Here is a 20,535-nt window from a genome sequence, read left to right on the forward strand (position 1 = left end):
GTTTGCACTAATAGGTGTGTAGCACCTTTCTACCAGAGGCATCAGAAGCAAAACAAACAGACTCAAAAACGGCTTCTTCCCCAAGGCAATAACCATCCTCAATTCCAAATTGACATTTTCTCTGAGGTTTTGGATCATTGCTACTGTTTCACTCAGGCATGTTTGCACCTTTGAATCCTAAATAAAGGTGCATTTCACTTTTTAAGGATCATTAAAGTTTGTGTGTCATAAAACAGGAAACGTTCGTCTCCCTTCAATGACCTGAACCCCGTTCACTCATTTTAGATTTACCAGAGAGAAGGAAGAGGAAGAAGTCATGAATCATTCTTCTTCTTTTTCTCTTTTTTTAACCTCTTAGTCCTCCAATGGAAGAGGACTTTGAGGTAGAGTGAGGTGAGGGGCCACTTTAGGGGCCCCTTTGGAGTCCTCCCCTCTTTTCCTGTTCCTAAACTTCTTACTGTAATAAAAGTCGCTCCTCTTTAGAGGGAACTTGGGCTGTTATGAACAAAGGAGTAGGAAATCATGTGAAAATGATCAGATTGTTTTCAGAAACCCAGCTAAGGTTTTTTGGATGTGAAATATGTCAAAGGATTGGATCTCCCCTTCAGTGTGGACGAAAACCATCCTAGTCCCTTAATTACTGTTGGTCTCCCCCTGGTAAACCAGCAGCCACTCTTTAAACACATCCAGTTCAGGTCAGACGCACAGCGGCCTAAATCTGCTCTGTCCTCCCCCCTCAGGGTCTGGAGAGCTGCCTGAAGGGTCCAGACAACTACAACAGCCAGGTTCTGATTGAGGCCACCGTCATCGCTCTGACCAAGCTGCAGCCGCTCCTCAGCAAGGTGAGAGCCGCTGCAGAACCACTGCAGAACCTTCCTGCAGACTTCCTGCTCCAGCTTCCAAACAGTCAAACTAGTGAGACCTGCACCCATCAGACGCTGCTCCTAACATGCAAAAGTTCTCCTGTCACTCAGCTTTCACACCAAACGTCAGTCTGCTGTACCGGGACGGTTACTGCCAACATAGGTTCTGTTCTAATCCATGATTCTAATCCCCATATTCCAGTAAATGCTGATTTGCTGGTCCAATTCCAAACCCAAAACCAGGCAGACAAGGTGTGGTTGTTTTAGAATACGTGGCGGCGTCTTCCTGTTCATCTGCAGACGTGTTTTAGGACTCTAGGTTTCTGTGTTTATATTCCTACAGAAAAGACAGCGTGTGTGTATTTTGAAGGGTTTCGGTTAGAACACTAGGCACTGTAACAGATTTCAGGATATCTGAGCAGTGAAGCAGCAAACAGAGTTCCTAAAGGCTGCAGGTTTTCATAAAACTGCCTAACACTGGGATGGGACAAGCCCTGTGTGCTCTAGCACCACCTCCTGGTCAAAACAGGCTACTGCAGTTGTTGAGGAGGATCATGGGAAGTGGGTGAGGCGTTCTGCCGGGGTTTGGTTCCGATGTGACTGGGTCTGTCAGCAGTGACTGCTTGCCTCCTTGCCTTCCTGAATGTGTGTCCTGTGTTTGCAGGACTCCCCCATGCACAAAGCTCTGTTCTGGGTGGCTGTGGCCGTCCTGCAGCTGGATGAGGTGAACCTGTACTCTGCTGGAACTGCTCTTTTGGAGCAGAACCTGCACACTCTGGACACCATGCGCGTCTTCAATGACAAGGTACCGACACTCACCTGTGCTCATGTGCATTAGACTGAGATCAGCTTTGAAGCAGGGCAACAGCGTCCCCTGCAGGAAGAGAGCAGCGCTGCACTCTATCACGCTGCATCTAAATAATAATAATAATGGATTTCTCTCAAAGTTCTTCCGATGTGTCCATTAATCATTCATACTTGGTGATAGTAACTACTAGTGCTGCACGATGAGGACTGTTTACAACAGATACCAATACCTTAATTTTCCTGGCTCTTCACTCTAAAAAGAGTATTTGGGCTGTAGTTGGAAAGATAAACTTTTTTACATTGATCTAACTTAATTATATGGTTTGGTGAAAATTAATCTTTTTTTTTTTAGTTCATTCGACTAAAAAATAACACGTAGTTGTCTGCGTTATTTTACTTTCAATCAACTTAATTCAATTAAGTTGGTGTAACTTTGGTGTGAAGCTGTTAACGCGTCATGACGTCATAACGTAAGGAGGCGCAAGGAATCATGGGATACCATTTTCTTTGCCTGTCTGGACAGATTGGGGTTTGAGTGTGAGTTTTTATCCATGTGTTTTGTTGTCTAGCTGTTTACTCTGTTTGAACTAGTAATTCCAACAGTTATGTTTATTCATTTCTGCACCATGAGTTAGTTTGGGAGAGGATGATGACCAACCCCCTTGTGCGGAAAAGCACCGTATATCCCAACATTAACGACACGTGAGCTCCTGCCTTGTAAAGCGAGACATTGCTGGGTCATTCATGTCTTTGATGTGGAAAGTACAAGGCCCATTGGTAGAAATTTGGTAAATGTGTCAACTGATGTTGTATAAACAAAATAAAAAATTAAGTTGGATCAACACATTAAATTGAATTGAATAAACTTAATTCAATTACGTGTTCCCAATTGAAGTGATTCAATTAAGTTGGATCAGCTTTTTCCTTTTTAGTGTTGTAGTCGATACCAATTTTAAATACTTAAGAAAAAATATTAGTGTGTACAAAGTAACAGCAAATGGCTCTTATGTATTAAACAAATTTGCAGAACTAGTTTTACCTGCAAAGAAATAGAACAGATTGTACAAACACTTTATTAGCCTTTTCCGTCTGTCATACATCTGTGAACAGAGAAAGTGCATTTCAATGGTCAGAACAAATACTCAGACTTTAACTGAAATAGCAATGTAACAAGTACATTTTTAAATAATGCCTGATATAATAACCTGCAAAAGAAATAGTTTAATCTTAAAGTGCAAAAAATATTGTTTTGATTGAAACTGAAGTGCAGAATAATAACTATAAAGTTTTTAACTGATGTGCAAAATAAGTGGTTGCTCATAGAAAATAAACTTTTCAAAAGCATTTTACAAACCAGAATGACAAAATGAAATAAACCACCACAATGACATTTCATTTCTTGTTTTTAACTGTGGTTGGATCAACGGGACATTTATCCTGACAGCAAGTAGCATCCCTGCTTTCTGACAGGTTAGATGTTGATTTTTTTCATCCAACATTTGCAGCAGAAGAAAAAAAAACTATCAATGCTAGTGCAGGACGCTGACAGATATTTCCATGCAGGCCCCCCATTTTTTTTTCCAGAATGAGCGCTAGCGCTTAGACAGCAGCTTCATATTCTTTCCACACATGGCGGTGGTGAATTTTTCAATAGCTTGTGAGATTTGTGGTGTTAAAGCTCTACCTTTTTTCCCTCTTTGTGACACTTCTGTTGAACAAATTTACCAATCAGCGAGTGAGTCGTTGGTCTCAGACACGGTAAAATAAGCCCACATGGGTGAGAGCTGCGCCATGTTGCAGACAGAGCAGGCGCTGAGAGGTGATGTCACTAACACGCTACAGAAGCTTGCAGGATGGGAGTTAGGGGTGTGCCAAAATATCGATATGGTGATATATCGTGATATTTAGTCCCGTTATTGATTCTTGATGCGTCTTCATCAAGTATCTACCTTTTATTTACGTTTGAAGACCCCGTAAAACATTATATTAATCATCCTTTGGTAAGGAGGGGGCGCTCGTTGTGAGATTGGCTGTCGCAGGTGGACAAAGAAGAATACACATTCAAACAAAGATGGCGGAGGGGAAAAACAAGGAGAATAGTGAGAGCAGCAAGTTAAAAGACGTGCCAGCAGCACTGAAGCTGCATCAACGGAGTTGTGTGAGAAAGCCGTGGTTGTTGCTGGCCTGAATCCGACACAGCCCGGCATGGATACCTTTATCCAGGAGATAAAGTAGTTTATTTCATAAATAACTTAAAGGAAAGTTCCTAGCTACTTGATTTTTGTTTCCACCACATTTGCACTAAATGGTTCATTTATTTTTAACAAAGACACTAGAATTATCTGATTTACAGTTATTTTTCTAATTGAGCAATGGCTATGGCTTTGTTTTTTAAAAGTTAATACCAATGTGCCTGCAGCTACTTGGCTTATTCATTTTTGATCCTGTTTACAGCAATGTTGTACTAAATAATGGCTGCTGTTCATGTTCACTATTGTTTACACTGAATTTTATAGATATTTCCAAAGGAAAATTGTCATTTTTTGTCAAAGACAGAGTATAACTGATTTCAGCAATATTACACAAAAGTCTGTTATTCATTACACCAAATAGGACACAAGTTGTTTATTATCATTGTGTTGAAAAACGAAATATATAAAATGGGAAATATTTTCCAAAAAACAGTTTTCCAAGTTTTTCTTTCTTAAAGTTTGATATATCGTTTGATATATCGTGAGTTGTTAGAGACGATATATATTGATTATCACATTATCGCCATATCGTGATAGTATCGTTATCAATGTGAACAGAGTGAGCAATCAAGTGAGCAATGTATCGCAAATTGTATCGTATTCTGAGGTACCCAGTGATTCCCAGCCCTAATATGAGGGGTGAGCAGGCACAGTGCTGGCACAACTAAATACAGAGTGGTGAGTGAGGAAGAGACGTCAGTTAAGCTTTTAGTTATGTCCATTTTATCGGCAAATTACTTTCTTATTGGAATTATCGGCAAGACGTCCTACTGTACACTATCGGCCGATAATTATCGGTATCCGATATTATCGTGCAACCTTTGTAACCACTGATGTAGCACAGCTGCCCTGGGGCAGACTGACAGAGGCGTGGCTGCCTATGGTCCCTCTGATCATCACCGGACATTCATGCACATTCACACACCAGTGGAGCCGCACCGGAGGCAGGAGGAGGAAGTGTCTTTCCCAAGGACATAACGACGGTTGGCTGGGGGGAGCGGGGATGGAACCGCTGACCCTTTGAAGATCAGCGCCACTGCTGCCTAGTGCCTCTCATGTGATTACTCTGGAGTGTTGGGTTATCAAAGCTTTTGGAAAGTTTCTCCCCGTACATTTTTGATCACCGCGGTAATAAAGCAGCAGGAGGCGCGATGTCGTAGTTAACACACACACACACCCAAGCGGCCGCGTGCCGCACTCAAGAACGCACGCAACTTGTAATGGAAATGAATACATGTGGTTATCGTCACACTCCTAGTTCGGGGTCAACATTGGGTCCGTTCAGAGTTTCTCAGAGGACCCTGAGCTCCTGCAGAGGTGGGACTCCATGTTCAGCCTCTGCACACACAGGAGCTTCACACCAACATGCTCTCCTTTGCTCCTTCAGAGTCCAGAGGAGGTGTTCATGGAGATCCGGTGCCCCCTGGAATGGCACTGCAAGCAAATGGATCATTTTGTGGGCCTTAACTTTGGAGCCAACTTCAACTTTGCTCTGGTGGGCCACCTGCTCAAAGGTAAGGCTGCGTGGTGGTCTCCAGGTGGGAGCAGTGCTCCAGCCCTTCACTGCTGTTTCCTCTCTTTTCTGGTCTCTGCAGGCTACAGACACCCATCCCCCACCACCGTGGCGAGGACTGTGCGGATCCTGCACACGCTGTTGTCTCTGATCAGCAAACACTTGAAGTGTGACAAGTTTGAGGTCAACACCCAGAGCGTGGCTTACCTCGCCGGTATGCAGCTGCGTTACCTTTCAGTCCAGCAGATGTAGTTCCTAACCCTTTGACCTCATGACCCAACTTTACTGATCCATGACCCACTTCACCAGTTTGTTTGATCACTCCTGTCTTGAAAGCTCTCTGTACAGTTGAAGGAGCTAAAACTGTGTTGATCGTTGCCACGGCAGCAAGGCTTTTGTGTAAGCGGTGGAAAAAGTCCTGGGTTGTAGTTCATGGTGGTAGCGTTCCACAAAATAGAATGTCTACGGTCAAACTGCTGTTCCATCAATAGACCAGCAGCATTTTTGACATCAGTGGATTCATCACACTGCAGAGCACAGCTGCTGCTGAGTGGCTGCTGCCGGGTCGGCGATACGCTGACTTGCAATGTCATCGACGGAGGAAGAGTCTGCAGCTTTTGGGCAGTAGCTTCTCCGATTATCTCGTTTCCAAAACTGCAACACTCCCTCGACTTTTGGGAATGCTTTCTTCCTCTGTCTGCTGGTTTTTAAAGCGCATTTAGAGTTACTGATAGGAGACGCAATTGGTCTTTTCCTGGATTTTTAGCCCAGGGGCGTCAGATTCCAGAGTCTGGTGTCCAGCATGTTTTCCAACCAACCGGCCATTGAAGCTCCTTATTGGCTAAACGCACCTGATCCAGGTGATCAGCAGGAGATGAGGCAGGCTTTCTGGAAAACCAGAGGAGTAATTTGCTCACATTTGTTTACAGAAGTACAGTCCATTTCCATTGAACACACAATAAATAAATCCGTAACAACATCAGCCCCACTTCTCTTCACAGCTCCCTAACTCATGGTGTGGGAATCAACACTTCCCATGAGTCTTAGTGACCATGGGCGGGGCTAAGTCCCGGGTCCCCACAGCATTGTTAACAAAATGGCTGAAGCCCTGTTTCAACTGCAGCTATCAGCTGTGCGGATTGATGGATTTTTAGATGCTGTTTTGTGACTAAAAAAAAATAATTTAAAACTAACTCAGATTTGCTCCTGCTGCATTTTTTAAGCACACAGTGAGTGTTTGTGTGTGTGCTTAAGCTGTCTTTCCGCCAGCGTGTGTGTAAAGCAGAGCGGCGTCCCGCGCTCCCCCCTGAGGAACAAGGAGGGGGGTCAGGCACTAAGCGCAACTGAGTCTGTGAGTCGCAATCAGCTTTGTGCTACTCAGTTAGGGGGAACAGTAAAAACAAAGGTTTCTTCTAAAACAACTGAGACTGGTTCTTTTATTAACCCACTCTGGAGGCCCTGAACAGGACGTGCCCACGCCTTAACGCCCACTGCGCCTTTTGTTTGTGTCAAAGACTGAAAAATCCCCCGTAACTGAGACCGGGCCCTATAACCTGGTGCGCCCTATGGTCATGAAAATACGGTAAACTTTATTCATTCAGGATTGTATTTTGGTCAAATGTTTTTTCTTTTGCGAGTGGCGCCATGACTGTCAGCTTCTTTTTTGGGGTCATTTCAATAACCTTTCCGCAACTTCCATTGCAGGTTTAGTGGCTAATGCATCGTCTTCTGTAGCTAGCTTGTTTAGCACAGTATTTCCTGCAGCATGTGGTGGAGTGCTACCCTGCATGTCTATGGAGGGAACACTTTTGTCTCATGGATTTGCGGAGCACGGACGTTGCACCCAAAAAGACTGACGGTTTAAAGTCAGAGCAACAGCCTCAGCTGCGCAGACTTGGTGTCCGAACCTCTTGTGGTTCCGGTTCTCTCACATCCTCCTTCTCTGTGTGCAGCTCTCCTCACTGTGTCAGAGGAGGTGAGGAGCCGCTGCAGCCTCAAGCACCGAAAGTCCCTGCTCATCTCAGACCTCTCCATGGATCCAGTGCCAATGGACACGTACTCCAGTCATATCCCAGATGCCACCTGCAGGTGAGCTGGGGAACGGCATGCAGATCGAAGCCAAAGGAGCTGCTGTTGGACCTTTGAACACTCATGTTCTGAATATCTAAAAGGAAACTGCTGGTTGTGAACAAACGCCACGTTGGGTCACTATCAACAACAGCCTTTGACTTTGTGACTTGGCAGGACTCTACACGAGCCTCAGCCGTGGCCGTCGCCTCAGGTGTCAGATCGCTGCTACCTTTCAGCCCATCAGTACTCAACAGTTGGTCAAATCAGTCCACGAACACGCAAATCCATGAGCCTGGACATGGGCCAGCCATCCCAGGCGAACACCAAGAAGCTGCTGGGTAAGGGCCTCCCTCATTCATCAGGTAGCCTCAGCTGAGGAGAACTTCCAGATGACCCGGTTGCTGGTTTGTGTGTTGGACAGGCACCAGGAAGAGCTTCGATCACCTTATGTCTGACCTCAAGGCACCAAAGAGACCAGAGATGGAGTCTGGAATGACCACCCCTCCCAAGATGAGGCGTGTGGCAGAGAACGACTTTGCCATAGGTGAGACGACCTGACCCGGTCCAGGTGTCCTGACCTGAATGCCAGCTTGGTTTGTTTATGAAATCTGTCCTCGCTACTTTTCCAGAGACCCAACGAATCGGAAACTCTCACCTTCGCAAAGTGTCTGTGTCAGAGTCCAATGTCCTGCTGGACGAGGAAGTTCTCACGGACCCAAAGATTCAGGCTCTGCTGCTCACTGTGCTGGTGGGAACCCGCCAACCTCTGTGCTTTTCAAGGCAATGACACGTGTGCAAATGTTGATCGAGGCTTTGCTCTGTTTTTAAGGCCACCCAGGTGAAGTACAGCACCGACGACTTTGACCAGCGGATTCTGTACGAGTACTTGGCTGAAGCCAGCGTCGTCTTCCCGAAGGTCTTTCCAGTTGTGTGAGTCGTGCCGCTCCTTCATCCTGATCAGGGGCCTCACCTTCACAAAAATGTTACCAAAGCTGTTTTGCTTAAATGATAGCTGGAGCACCCTATGTGTGCTCTGACACGCCACTTCTGGCAGGTATGGCTGGACAGTGTTGCTTCCAATGTGTAATAGTAGGACAGGGCGATACGGCCCAAAATAAGATCTCAGATTTGTTAAAACCAAACTTGATATTTTCTCCCCCCTTTTCCTTTTTTAACAAAACTTACAAATAATTGTATTTGTATATAGAAACGCTAGAAACACTAGACATGAAGAGAATTGATAGAAACACTAGACATGCAGAGAATTGTTATCAGCCAAAGTTTCTAACTTCTTTATTGATTTCTTCTCCGTCTTTGCTCTCTGCTCTTGGTGTTTTCACATAGTCTATGAAGCATCTTGTACTGTTCTTCTCTTTAGCACAGCACTACTGAAAAAGGCCCCCATGAGGAGAGCTGTGGTGGTCTGAACCAGCTAGAGATCAGTGTTGTGGACTCTTGTCATTATGTCAATGACAGTAAAGGAACAAGGAGGCTTTTTCAGAACCACACCGGCGCTCTTAATAAAACTTAATTTCTGTTATGATATTTGGGAGCCGGTTTAGCTCGTGCTGGTTTGCGGCACCTTCCATCCGTGAAACCCAGGTTCGAATCCAGGCTGCTCCCTGTTCCCTTCTCTACCTCTGTGCCGGTCCCAAGCCCGGTTTGAGAAGGTTGCGTCAGGAAGGGCATCCGGCGTAAAACAGTGCCAAGTTTTCCATGCGACTTGTTCGCTGTGGCAACCCCTGATGGGGAAAAAGCCAAAAGAGAAACAATTTCTGTTATGATATTTATGAAATATATTTCTGTTGTGAATATTCTATGAATTAATTTTGGTGTATTTATTTGAAACGTCTTAAAACCTGGTCTGTGAAATATTGTCACATAATATTGTGTAAAATATTGTGCGTACTATTTAGGGGTTTGTATGTTCTATGTAAGGATTGGTGCGAATTATTTGAGGATTGGTGCGTACTATTAAAGTATTACTGCATGCTATTTAAGTGTTTGTGCATACTATTTGAGGGTTTGTGCTTACTATCTGAGGGATTAGACGTACTATTTGAGGGATTAGACGTACTATTTGAGGGATTAGACGTACTATTTAAGGATTAGTGCATACTATTTAAGGGTTTTTGCGTACTATTTAAGGATTAGTGAATACAATTTAAGGATTGGTGTGTACTATTTAAGGGCTTGTGCGTGCTATCTTAGGGTTTCTGCATACTATTTAAGGGTTTATGCATACTATTTATGGAATGGTGTGTATTATTTAAGGGTTGGTGTGTACTATTTAAGGGTTTTATGCATACTATTTAGGGATTGGTGTGTGGAGCCGGTTTAGCTCGTGCTGGTTTGCGGCGCCTTTAATCCGTGAAACCAGGGTTCAAATCCGGGCTGCTCCCTGTTCCCTTCTCTACTTCTACACCGGTCCCAAGCCCGGTTGCTTTGAGAGGGTTGCGTCAGGAAGGGCATCTGGCGTAAAACATTGCCAAGTTTACCATGCGACTCGTTCGCTGTGGCGACCCCTGATGGGAAAAGCCGAAAGAGAAAGAAGAGGAAGATTTAGGGATTGGTGTGTACTATGTAAGGACTGGTGTGTACTATTTAAGGATTGGTGCATTCTATTTAAGGGTTTGTGCGTACGGTTTGTGCCGTTTTGAAGTCATGGTTAGTTTTTCCACATCCAAAGAATCCAAAGGGAACATTCTTAGAACATTCTAGCACACTGGTTGGTCACATGACTTGATCACATGGTATAGGCCAAAGACGGACCGATCTGGTTGGATCGTAGGAATTGAAGTTGAATTATTGATAAATCGTTAAATCTAGTAATAGTTTATTGTTGTTATGACAAACCCAAAGACTTGTAACGGACATGAGGAAGTCCTCCAGCTGCAAACAAACGAACAGATGCTGCAGATTCTGCTCTGAACACTGAATCTTTGAGTCACTTTCCTGATTCCTCTGCTTCCACGGTTCACTGCATTCACACAGCCGCCTGTGTGTTGCTGGTGTGGCACTCATCACTCCACACTCTGCCTTTGCACATCACCTGCTTCAGGTGATGTGCACCTGACTGTCTCAAAGTTCAAAGGCGTGTGACCCGTCAGGACTGAGCACCCGAAGCCATGACTTCCAGTTCACGCGAGGTTTTGTGGCGTGCTGCTGAGTGTGAACCAGCTGTGTGCAGATGTGAGGACTGCATCCGTCTGTCTGTTCTTCAGATACAACTTGCTGGACTCCAAAATCAACACTGTGCTGACCATGTGCCAGGACACCAACCTCCTGAACCCCGTCCATGGCATCGTCCAGAGCGTGGTCTACCATGAAGAGTCGCCCCCCCAGTACCAGCCTTCTTACTTACAGAGTGAGTGTACTGCTGAGCCCGTTTGGACTCGGGTTTCTGCTGACTCAGCTCTGACCCACCCGTTTGTGTCCCCAGGCTTTGGCTTTAACGGACTCTGGAGGTTTGCTGGACCCTTCTCCAAGGTGAGAGCTGTTCCCTGCTGACGTGGTTCCGCAGACCCGTTTGTGTTCTGAAACGGCTGCTCTGCCCCTCCAATGCAGCAAACCCAAATCCCAGACTACGCCGAGCTGATCGTCAAGTTCCTGGAGGCGCTGATCGACAGCTACCTGCCGGCAGCGGATGAGGAGCGAGGGGAGGAGCAACTGAGGACGCCCACCTCTCCCTACCCCCCCTCCAGCCAGAGCCAACTGAGCATCACTGCCAACCTCAACCTGTCCAACTCCATGACCTCACTGGCCACGTCCCAACACTCACCAGGTGTTTCCTCAGTCTTAAAGTGTTTGTTTCAGTGATCCAGAACAGAGGGACCCTTGGTTCTGTCTGTGAGGCCTACACAGAAACGTTTCTGCAGAGGTCAAAGTAGGAGAGCGGGCTTGTGCATTCCTGCACCGAAATGCTGAGGGACCCCTACAGAACAGGGGTATTGATCAGGGCTGTCGGGGCAGTCGGGGCAGACTGTTGGCTGTGGTTATTTTTATCTGCTGATGCTAAACTGTGCTTTGGTTTCAGGTGCAGCCGCTCTGTCCCGCGGGTCTGAAACCATGCTTCAGTCCTCTGCTAGTCACACTAGTAGCAGCTAGGGCTCTCACTTTTAACCAGTTAACGTAAATGTGATGGACCCCCCCCCCCCCCCCCCCATCATGAGAAAATAAGAACGGCGGCCCCTCCCTTTTCTGCTGCGCCAACATGAACTCAGTCTAGTTTGTTGCTGCAGCAGACGGCATCTCTCAGTAGCAATGTTGCCCAAAAACAGGCACTGACCCTTGACCCTGAAAATAAAACGAACTGTGTATGTAGAGCCCAAAAACAGGTGCAGAAACTTGTGTTTTCCACAGTAAGAAATGCAAAAGTTTTGAAAACTAAAGCCCTAATTGTGCATAAGCACAGACTTCTTGCTGGAAGCGCCTGCTTGACTGCTTTGGAGGTGTGACTAGAGCTTCTTCCGCTAAACTGTGATATGTTTCTGCTGCAAATGCTCTACATCTTATCAAAGGAGGGTCTCATGCACGGAGCAGAGCTTCATCATCGGGAAACCCGTCCAGACCCTGCAGTCCAGGTCCAAAGAGACTCTGGTTTGGGGGGGGACTTTTTTCTGTCCAGCAGTCCGGTCCTGGTGGGCCTCATAGTAATATTTGGCTGTTGTGCTGTTCTGCAGGTGTGGACAAAGAAAACGTCCAGCTGTCCCCCAGCTCCGCCCTTTCAAGCGGGGGCCGCACTCGCCACGGCTCAGCAAGTCAGGTGCAAAAGCAGCGCAGCGCCGGCAGCTTCAAGAGGCCCAGTATCAAGAAGATGGTGTGAAGGGCAGCAGACGTGGCTCTCTCTGCTCTTCATCTTCTGGTTCCTCGTGGTCGTTGCTCTGGAAAAAGCGGCGGCGGTGGGACTTTTATGCCGAGGAACGTGGCAGAGGACGAAGTCGAGTGGCTCTGCTGGGGATTTTTCCTTTCCTGTCTTTAGTTTGGGACAGTGCGGCGCGTGTAGAGGCCGCGCTGTAAATGTTTCTGCTGATGGGAGAACCCAGGAGGTGGCCAATCAACAGCAGACAGAGGCTGACCTTTGACATGTGGGCGGAGCTCAGGAAGCAGCAACGAGCAGCTGGCTGTGTACATAGATGGACGTCCACGCCCCGTGGGTGTGTCGGGGCTTCCACGTGTGCATTTTATGGGAAGATCGGGCAGGAGCACGGCGGCGCCCCCGCCTGCTCACGGCAGCGCCCCCGCCTGCTCACGGCAGCGCCCCCGCCTGCTCACGGCAGCGCCCCCTGCAGTATTTGTCTGTAAATTCCTGTTGTAACTTCCTTTTTATTCCTCAACCCACATGCTGTGACTGAAGTATTGACATCATCACACCTCGTCACGGTTGCGCTCATCACTCCTGCTGCAGTAAAACACGCCTGCTGCTGATGGCGAGAAGAGTGTTCACGTCTCTCATTTGCTCTGACTGCCCCCACCCCCGCAGCCAGAACTGTCACCACGTCATGGACAACCTTGGCCTCCGTCCTCAGGAGCCTCACTGTCTGCGGTCTTCAGGTATCTTCCATTCTTCACCTGACAGCGCCGGCCCTCCCACAGGTGTGCACAGCTGATGGCGTTCTGGACCTATGACTGGGTTTGGTCTACAGAGCACTTCCTGCTTCTCGACCAATCAGAGAGGAGTATGCCGACCGAGAGGATGTCTCGTGGAGGTCGGAGGTCAGAGCACGTACGGAGGACTCTTCAGAGACGTGGAAGTCAGTTCTGGCCACAGCTCCGCCCACTCAGCTGGGATGCTGCATGGGGATTGGCTTGTGGAAATCTACAGGTCTGATAGATTTGAGTTTGGGCTTGTAGAAAGTCGGTTCCTCGCCGCGGCTTCACTGACGTTCAGCGCCTGAAGGCTCGCCATGTTGGACAGCGGGACGCCTGGAGACAGGCGGTCCACTTGCACTAATTTAAGAACCGTCTGGTTTGTAAAATGTGGCATGTTTTATTTGATGTTATGCAAAATCTAACGTCTGTAGAGTTCTGGTCCGTTTTGTTTTTAATGCCGTGTGTGACGACTGTAAATACTTTGTGTACAATTTGAGATGGTATATTTACTACACTGTACATAGCTGTGATATTGTATCATTTTGGTTTTGTAAAGCCCTTAGTTTCTGTATAATAATACACAAAATGGAACTATTCCAGTGTTGGTAATAAAATGTTTTGCCCCTCGGCCTGAGTCTGTGTTGACCTGTGTGGAGGCGGGAGGTCCTGCATGACGGACGACCAGAACCAAGATGGTCAAAACCGGCCTGTAGATGTTCCTGTTGTTTGCCCCTTAACCAGAACCAGCACTGAGCTTCTCTTAAGAACATGTAGTGGTGGACTTCTAAGGCAGTTTTTTCAACCTTTTTTTGAAGCTACGGCACACTTTAATCTTGACAAAAATCCAGCAGCACACCAGCATCCAAAATTTAAAAAAAGGAGAAACTCATAGTCTGTATTGATCTACAGTCCCTCCACAATCTCACATACATTTTTGTGATAATTGTGGCAGAAAAAGCTGGAAGTTGCAGCTGTTTTTTCTAAAAGATGAAATAAGTTAGAAGATTTAAAAACTGGTTGATGTGTGTTCGTTGTTGTTTCAAGACGTGAAAGAAAGGCTCATTGTGTGCTAAGACGCACTTTAACCCAATGCATCATGGGAGATGTAGTGCATAATACGGCTGGAGATCGGTTTTCGGAGCTTCATTGTTTTGTTCACTTGTTCCACGGTCTGATACCGGTTCTGTGGAAAGCTGCACCGCTATAGACGAGCTGTAGCTGGTATTTTTGTTGGAACTGAACGACTTTATGTGTAGAATCGGAACAAGGAAGTGAAGACTTTAACCACTTCTGATTGGTCAGACTGATGACATGTGATTAAACCTCCAAGAATGATTGGTGGAGACAGTTAAAGGGGGCGGGACTTTTCTGAAAAAAGAGCTGAAGCTGCAGCTGAATCGTGGTACCGTCATTCTTATCAAAATGTCTTTAATAGAATAAAATAAACACAAAGTAAAAAGTATTTTATGATCTTTCATATTCCTAACTACTCAGTGTTTTATCAGGGCCTGTTTGGATGAACAGATCTGATATCCTGGAGATGCGAAATGTTTTTAGATCAGTGAATGAGGGCAATTTCCCACGGCACATTGGTTGAAAAAAACTGTTCTAAGGGGTCTTTATCATGACAGGAAGCACCCACCCTCCACCCCCAGCTGTTTCTACTACCTGGGGCCTCATTTATAAAGGTTCCGTACGCACAAAAAAAAGCGTACGCCACTCTCTACTCAGTAGTTGAGATTTATAAAAAGCTAACTTGACGGGAAAATGTGCGGTCCTTCACGCAAGCTCTGACCCAGGCGTACGCACAAAAACGGGTGAAATGAGAAACGGCGACGCCGTCAGCAGATGGAAGAAACACGTGAAAGTGAAAATGACAATACTGCCTCTCAGAAATAACATGAAGACTTCACAAAGCAAGTCTTACAATTAACAGCTACACGAACACCCGTTTGATCGATCAGCAGTGAAACAAATAAAAAAAATCAAACGAAAATTACAACAGAAATTCAAATGAACACTTATTTGGAAAAAGAAAAGTGAAATATGTTCTGCAGTATTGGCATGTTGTGCAATTCATCCTCATAAATAATATAGTTAACAGAACGAAATAATGTACAAAACTGATATTCTCGTCAATGTGTCCGTCTGGCGGAGCAGATATAGGTGCAGACAGACAGACAGATGGATAGATAGAGAGATGCATTAATTGTCCACTGGGGAAAGTTGTTTTCATATTAAAACATTTCTTCATAAGCTACAGAATTATGGTATTCATGCATATGCCTTTAGTTTGTTTTATTTTTGATAAAACAATGTATGGCGTATGTCTCAACCATTCAGAAAGCAACAAGAAATTACATTTGCGCTGAACAATTTCCCATTTCCACGTGGATTATTACCGACATCTGTAGCTTGTCAGATGTAATTAAATGGAGGGAAATAAAATGCCCCATCACAATGCGTAATGACGCACAATGGCTGATCTTGCGCTCTTAGAAGATGTGGCAAATGGAAGAATTCGGAGTGAACGCATCTTTAGACAGCAAGAAGACTTGCTTATGAGTGGCTTATTCAATTCAATTCAATTTTATTTGTATAGCCCAAAATCACAACAGTCGTCTCGATGGGCTTCGAAGTGAAACATGAACTCAGAAGGATCATGAATACAAAGAGTTCAATAGGAAAATACTAAAATGAACTAACAAACTGACTAAGCTATACTGGCATCACTGCCCTTAGACCCCCCTTCGCGGTAAGGAAAAACTCCAAAAAACCGGATTCCGGAAAAAACGAAGAAAATTCAGGGGTGCCCACATGAATGAGGGATCCTCCCCCAGGACGGACAGGCAATTTATGAGAACTCTTAGAGAAGAATTAACTAATCGAAAACTACAGCTACATATATAAAGTCCAGCAGACGAGCTTCATCCAGCCGTGGTTGTGGGGACAGTCAAAGGCGCGAGTCGAGCCGGAGACAGGAACCACAGCCAGGTGTAGGAGCAGGAGCAGAGACGAGGTACTCGGTCAGGCACAGAGCAGAGACGAGCCAGAGATGAGCCAGAGGCAGGATCCACAGCCAGGTGTAGGAGCAGGAGCAAAGGCGAGGTAAACGGTCAGGAACTGGAGCACGGATGAACCAACAGGAGTCTGGAAGCACTCCCACTCCCCAGGAGGGGAGAGGAAAAGAGGGACAATACATGAATCGCACTGCACCAGACAGAGGCATGGAGAACTAAATGATAAATTATGATCAAGAATAGAGGAGAGGAAGGGTAGAAGTAAAAAAGGAAAGAGGACAGAACCCCAGTGCACCATAGTTACCCCAGCTTCAACTTCTAGCAGCCTTTTAAAAGAAATAGTTATTATTAAGTTTAATTTAAACAAATTAACATTAAGTTAAATAATCTCTGAATACTAACTAGTCTGACAATAAGCCTGTCCAAAGAGGAATGTTTTAAGTCTAGCTTTGAATGTAGAAACTGAGTCGGCCTCTCTTACATGAGCTGGGAGTTTATTCCATAAGACAGGGGCTTGGTGGCTAAACGCTCTACCTCCAACCGTACTTTTACTAATTCTAGGAACCACAAGCAGTCCTGCGTTTTGCGAGCGAAGTGTTCTCATTGGATGGTAAGGGACTATGAGGTCCTTAACATAGGACGGGGCCATTCCATGTAAGGCCTTATAGGTTAACAGGAGGATCTTGAACTTAATTCTAGAATCAACTGGGAGCCAATGGAGCGAAACTAACACAGGAGTGATGTGATCTCTTCTGCTAGTTCCAGCTAACAATCTAGCTGCTGCGTTCTGAACAAGCTGGAGACTTCTTAAGGAACTCTTAGGACACGCTGCTAACAAGGAGTTACAGTAATCCAGCCTCGACGTAACAAATGCATGGATGAGTTTTTCAGCATCACTCTTAGAAAGTAGATTTCTGATCTTATTAATATTCCGCAGGTGAAAAAAGGCAGTTCTACACGCCTGAGATTTGTGAGCCTTAAATGATTAATCCTGGTCAAATAAAACCCCAAGGTTTCTAACTGTGGAATTAGGGGCTATACTTATGCCATCCAGGGAGACTATCTGAGCAGACAGAGCATCTCTCAGGTTTTTAGGACCAAGTATAATGACCTCAGTTTTTTCTGGGTTCAAGAGGAGGTAATTAATTGTCATCCAGGTCTTGATGTCACTGATGCAGGCGTTCAGTTTCTCTATCTGGTCATTCTGGTCAGGCTTCATGGATAAAAACAACTGCGTATCGTCGGCATAACAATGAAAATTAATGCTGTGTTTCCTGATTATGTTTCCTAGGGGTAGCATATAAAGCGTAAACAGGATCGGTCCCAAGACTGAGCCCTGTGGGACTCCATAGTTGACTCGAGTGCACCGAGAGGAATGGCCATTTACATGAACGAACTGATACCTATCGGAAAGATAGGATTTAAACCACTGGAGAGCAGATCCTCTGATCCCTATGTCCTGCTCTAGTCTATGGAGTAAAATACCGTGGTCGATAGTGTCAAAGGCTGCACTGAGGTCTAACAGGACAAGAATAGAAAGTAGTCCCTTATGAGCCGGTTCCGACTCCCTCGAGCCGTCCTGTTGGACCTCTGCGGGCTTTTGGGCCCGGCGTTACCGGAGCACTCACGGTCCGAGGTTGTGAGGCTACAGCATTTACGGCGTCTGCCACCGTTTGCCACTCAAGTGCCTTTTTGGCATTAGTAATGCCCACGCTGTGCCCTCCAAACAACACTTTTCTCCTCTTTTCCACCTCGCCAACGATAACTTCTACTTCACATTGAGTGAAGTTTTTTTGATTTCCTCTCTGTGTTTGCCATGGTTTCCCAATCAATGAATATTAATTTGTGGGCGTTTCACGGACTATTTATGGGCAACTATGGGCGTGTCATGAAGCCGCAAAAGCTGCACTGCATTTAGAATTGGTTGTGATTTATTAAGAGAAAGATGCGTAGGATGTGCGTGCGCACGGTTTTATAACTCCGAATATTTCTGTGCGTACGCACATCCTATGTTTCATCCGTACGCCACTTCTGACACAAATCCTACGCAAAGTTTTATAAATGAGGCCCCTGGAGATCAAAAGTTACTTTACTTTCTGTACTATCAGTACTGTTGTATTCTTTGCAGATTTAAACTCTTGCAGCTTGTCAGTGGATCTGGGAGCCATGAATACATCCAAGATTAGAGTCCCAAAGACCGTCATGTCTCCTCACCGATCATCCCAATAATCTGTCAGGATCTCCCCATGTATAATCCAGATTTTATCTGTGGTTGGCTTTCTGGCCTAAAAACTGAAATCACTTTCAGTTTGTAACCCACAAATAACAAAATGGATGTTTACCTTCTGAGCAAAATGCTTGTTTTCAAGAACAATAATGATGGTTTACCTGCTCAGTCGTTGATTCAAATGCATTTTTTCCCTTCAACAATTAGGCCTCCAGTTTTTTAAATATTTGTCAGCACTGATGGTGAGTTCATGGTATTGGGAGAATGTCAGGCATTCTATACAGATGTTACAGATGTTTTGAGTGTTAATTTTGTGTTCGTTATCAGGCACAGTGAGATAATAGGAGGCAGTGTCTCAGTAGGTCGTCCAATGATCAAAGGGTCAGTGGTTCGATCCCCACTCTCCCCAGTCTTCTGTCATTGTGTCCTTGGGCAAGACAATTCCTCCTCCCCTGCCTCCAGTGTGTCTCCACTGGTATGTGAATGTGTATGAATGTCCCGGTAATGGTCAGAGGGACCGTACCGATAGCCCCGCCTCTGTCAGCCCCACCGCTGCTAGCCCTGCGAGTGGTGTGGAAAAATATTTTCTTGTGGAAATCAGACAATGCTGACTGTTCCCTTTCTATATTTAAAGTTCCGAAAATAAAAGCTCCATGAATTTGTTTGGGTAAAACCAACTTCTAAATGAGATACAGTTGCAGTGCTTAACATCATTAAATAAACGGAATTTGACAATTTTATTACAATGGAAGACGTATTAAAATTCAGGTAGAGTTTTTCTAAGTCATGTTTTTTATAAAAAAGAAAGAAAAAGTGTTCCGCTGCAATATCGTGATACGTATCGGATCATCAGATTCTTGCCAGTTCACACCCCTAGTTTCAACAGCAGGCAGTTACAGCTGACAGTTAGAATAGAGCAATAGAAACCAGGCAGAAGCATTTCTGTAGTATAATTAAAAATAAAATTTAATACCAGAAATACTTTTTCATTTTCAAAATGTCACTGCATCAAATGACACAAAACTAAGACGAAAATTAAATCCTCCAAAATACTTTTTCAGTTTTTTCTTTAACACTGCTGATTCTGTGACATAATTAAAGAAAAAATCCAAAGATGGGTTTTCATTTTCACATGCACCACGCAAAAAGTGTTGCATTATTAATTTCCAGTCAGCATTTCCAGGAAGGAGGCGGGGCGATGACGTCAGTGCGTTGTTGGTCCAACCAGCAAACGGCAAAAGTTCAGCATTGCGAAATATGTGCTAGCGCTGTTTATGGGGCTGCAGCTGTCCTCAAACAGCAAGATCAGCGGAAAATATCAGGAGAGGATCTTCTTATTGGTGTTATGATTATTATTAAGGACCTTCTCACTCATAATTTTTAAATCCATGTGGTCAGTGCTTTATTCTTGGGTGCAAGGACCCAGAAGACGGGTTAGCATTAGGCTAATACGCGCTAACAACATTTAGCCGTGGATGAACTTGAACTCTATGCGGGTAATGCAGCAATTAACATCTTGGATGTAAATATGTGGGAATTACATCAGCCTTTATTTTGTCTGGACACCACTGGAAACCAAATTCATGTGGTTGTTTGCATGGTTTGTCAGTCTGCGTAGCAGCATTTCCCCTTTTGTGGTCCGGAGCTTCGAACTAGCTTAAGGGTGCTTTGATACGGTATCGCCGTCCAAAGATGAAGCTAGTCCGGGGGAAGCTTTGACCCACGGGGCGTCCAGCTGCGGTCCGAAGCTCAGGGCCACAGAACGCAGAAATGCTGCTGCGCAGAACTGAGAAACAGTGTAAACAATCAGGAGCGCACAGAGTAACAAAGCACCCTCCCCTGCCGCTAACATGAAGCTACAAGCCTGGCTGCTCCGCTCAGAGACATGTCTGTGTCTCCCTCCCTCATGGAAATGCTAACTGCAATTGAATGATGTTACACTTTTTGCACGCTGGATGTGAAAACAAAAATGCAATCCCATCTTTGCATTTTCGCTTAAATTTTGTCACAGTTGAAGTAGAAAATGAAAAATAAGTTTCAAGGATTGATCTTTAATTTTACATTTGAGTCATTTGATGCAGTTACATTGTTAAAATGAAAAAGTATTTCTGGCATTGACTTTTATTTGTATTTATGCTACAGAAATGCTTCCATAGACAGAAATCCCAGGAAGAGCAGCTTTACACATGCG

The 20,535-nt window shown here is 45.2% G+C and overlaps 1 protein-coding gene across 2 annotated transcripts in view; it reads left to right on the forward strand.

Annotated features, from left to right (window-relative positions):
• The window catches only part of nf1 (neurofibromin 1), a 91,772-nt gene extending 78,047 nt beyond the window's left edge, over window positions 1-13,725 (forward strand). Inside the window, exons 45-58 of one of the 2 annotated variants that reach the window (XM_023961964.1) lie at window positions 741-842; window positions 1,528-1,668; window positions 5,310-5,436; window positions 5,518-5,649; window positions 7,388-7,523; window positions 7,680-7,843; window positions 7,927-8,049; window positions 8,135-8,253; window positions 8,335-8,435; window positions 10,730-10,872; window positions 10,948-10,994; window positions 11,073-11,289; window positions 12,026-12,088; window positions 12,188-13,725. In XM_023961964.1, coding sequence (XP_023817732.1) covers window positions 741-842; window positions 1,528-1,668; window positions 5,310-5,436; window positions 5,518-5,649; window positions 7,388-7,523; window positions 7,680-7,843; window positions 7,927-8,049; window positions 8,135-8,253; window positions 8,335-8,435; window positions 10,730-10,872; window positions 10,948-10,994; window positions 11,073-11,289; window positions 12,026-12,088; window positions 12,188-12,330 — 1,758 coding nt within the window. In that variant the 3' untranslated portion in view covers window positions 12,331-13,725. The remainder of the gene's footprint in view (window positions 1-740; window positions 843-1,527; window positions 1,669-5,309; window positions 5,437-5,517; window positions 5,650-7,387; window positions 7,524-7,679; window positions 7,844-7,926; window positions 8,050-8,134; window positions 8,254-8,334; window positions 8,436-10,729; window positions 10,873-10,947; window positions 10,995-11,072; window positions 11,290-12,025; window positions 12,089-12,187) is intronic. The other variant, XM_023961965.1, reaches the window with a different exon arrangement.
• The last annotated feature ends 6,810 nt before the right edge of the window (window positions 13,726-20,535 follow it).

The sequence above is a fragment of the Oryzias latipes genome, chromosome 13 (genome assembly GCF_002234675.1).
Source record: "Oryzias latipes chromosome 13, ASM223467v1".
Classification (NCBI taxonomy): Eukaryota; Metazoa; Chordata; class Actinopteri; order Beloniformes; family Adrianichthyidae; genus Oryzias; species Oryzias latipes.